The 2,333-nt window shown below is 62.0% G+C and overlaps 1 protein-coding gene across 1 annotated transcript in view; it reads left to right on the forward strand.

Annotated features, from left to right (window-relative positions):
- Positions 1-334: 334 nt before the first annotated feature.
- FOXQ1 (forkhead box Q1) overlaps positions 335-2,333 on the forward strand; it is a 6,991-nt gene continuing 4,992 nt past the window's right edge. The window contains exon 1 of the mRNA XM_015570931.1: positions 335-2,327. Coding sequence (XP_015426417.1) covers positions 1,613-2,327 — 715 coding nt within the window. The 5' untranslated portion in view covers positions 335-1,612. The remainder of the gene's footprint in view (positions 2,328-2,333) is intronic.

Here is a 2,333-nt window from a genome sequence, read left to right on the forward strand (position 1 = left end):
AAAGTACCTCCTTTCCAATTCTCCTATACTGTGCCACTGCAACCACAGCAAAAGTCTCCAAGGAGAAGGATTGGAAAGAAATGGCCATCAGCATGTCATACCTTGGGTCCCCGACCTGGGAACAGGCCCTCCCAATCGTACCTGTTGTCTGTAGGAACCCAGGAATACAGAGGCTGGAATCTAGAGGGGCACGCGCTCAGGCAGAGCCTGGACATTCTAGAACCAGTTGCCTTTCCCCAAGAGCCACCAGCCAGGTGCAGAAACAGGTAAAGGCAAAGAAAAGTGGAAGTTGGAGACCATTTAGCAAACAAGAGTCAAGTTCATCCGAAAAGGCTTATACAGTTTCAAGTCCAGTATTTTATTCATTAAAAAAGGAAAAAAGACAAACATGGTTATCAAAATGAAATCACAGGACGGGGCACAGCGTGTGGCTCCCGTTAGAGGTCACTGCAAAGCGCGCCCAGTGAGGTCTCTAAGTTCAGCACCTCCTCAGGGTCATGAGGCATTTACTTTAGAAAGAAGCACTGTTTTCACTACAAGAGAAGCAAACATATACCACGTACACCTTTAGGAAGGCCACAAGCCTGAGCCAAGTCCCTGCTGACTCGGCCCAGCCCTTCTAGGGCCCTCCCCCGTCCCGTCCCCTGTGACCTCTCGGCCAAATCGCTTCCTTGGGCTCCGGGGCACAGAGACCCCTCCCGGCGGCGGGGCGCTCCCACCTGAACCTAGCACGGGCCGCGGGGCCGGCACACACGGACACCCGCACAGTCACAGACACCCGCACACTCCCAGCCCCGCGCACGCTCCCATTGGCTGGAAGCAGAGGGCGGGGCTGGCCAGACCCAAAACAACAACCTGCGCGCAGCGACTTTTACGCTGCACCGCCTCGTAGCCTCAACCTGGTGCGGCCCGCCCGGGAGCCACAGCCACCTAAGCCACCCCATTCCCCCACCCTCTGTCGTCCGTGCCCAGGCCCCGCCTCCGCAGGGTTATATTGGGCCCAGCGGAAGGTGGAGGCCAGACGTAGGGGCTGCGGGCCAGCGTGGAGATGTTTCTCTGGAGGCCGAGGGCGGAAAGGCGGCAGCGGGAGCCACAGCCTCAGGGACTCGTTTCCGTGGGCGCTCAGGGCTGAAGACACCAGACTCTCCCCAAAGGTGGCACGCATTTCCGTGCCCCGTGGACGCCTGCCTGGGACCTGCGACGTCCAGTGAAGAAACCCTCCGGGTCAGAGAGCAGATGCCTACGCTTTTTCCCTCCAGCAGGAAATCCCAAGGCCCTTATGGCTGGGCAACAGAAGTTAAAGCCGCACCCTTGCACACATTCACCCTGAAGTCTCTTATCCTCGAACTGAAGACAGCGCTTACCCAACTCCTCCCTCTTCGCCCCTCTTAGTTCACCCAATAAGCACAGCCCCTCCAACGAAACATTCCGGTGGAACTGGACTCTTCTACGGAAAAGTGTCTCTCACAAGAGGAGGGAGAGCTCTCTGGGAGAGAAAGGCGAGGACTTCTGGACTTGAGGTCGCCAGCCCGGCCCTCGCCCCCCGCACCAGCTTCCCAAGACAGCGCAAAGGAAAAGAGCACGGCGCTGAGCCAGGACAGGGTGCGTGGGCATGGAGTCGGAGGTGTTCAGCCCCCGTGCGGCCCACGAGATCAAGCCGGGTAGTGACCTAGAGGGCACAGGAGGTAGCGACGCGCCCTCTCCGCTGTCCGCAGCCGGCGAAGACTCCCTGGGGTCGGACGGGGACTGTGCCGCCAACAGCCCAGTGGCGGTAAGCGGCGGTAAGCGGAATGCGAGAGGTGCGCCTGCCGCCGAGGAGGAGGGCCCGGTTGCGGCGGGGGTCGCAGAGGAGGGGGCGGCAGGGCCCGGGGCCGAGAGCGCAGGGGTCGGTGAGGGCGGGCGAAGCAAGCCGTACACGCGGCGGCCCAAGCCCCCGTACTCGTATATCGCGCTCATAGCCATGGCCATCCGCGACTCGGCGGGGGGGCGCCTGACGCTGGCTGAGATCAACGAGTACCTCATGGGCAAATTCCCCTTCTTCCGCGGCAGCTATACGGGCTGGCGCAACTCGGTGCGCCACAACCTTTCGCTCAACGACTGCTTCGTCAAGGTGCTGCGCGACCCCTCGCGGCCTTGGGGCAAGGATAACTACTGGATGCTCAACCCCAACAGCGAGTACACCTTCGCCGACGGTGTCTTCCGTCGCCGCCGCAAGCGCCTCAGCCCCCAGCACCCGGGGTGCGGCTGCAGTGGGACGCTGCGCCCTGCCCGCCGCTCTCCGCGTATCCCGCGCTCCTCCCCCGCGCTCCCGGCGGGGCCCTCCTGCCGCTCGG

The sequence above is a fragment of the Myotis davidii genome, unplaced genomic scaffold (assembly GCF_000327345.1).
Source record: "Myotis davidii unplaced genomic scaffold, ASM32734v1 scaffold486, whole genome shotgun sequence".
Taxonomy (NCBI): domain Eukaryota; kingdom Metazoa; phylum Chordata; class Mammalia; order Chiroptera; family Vespertilionidae; genus Myotis; species Myotis davidii.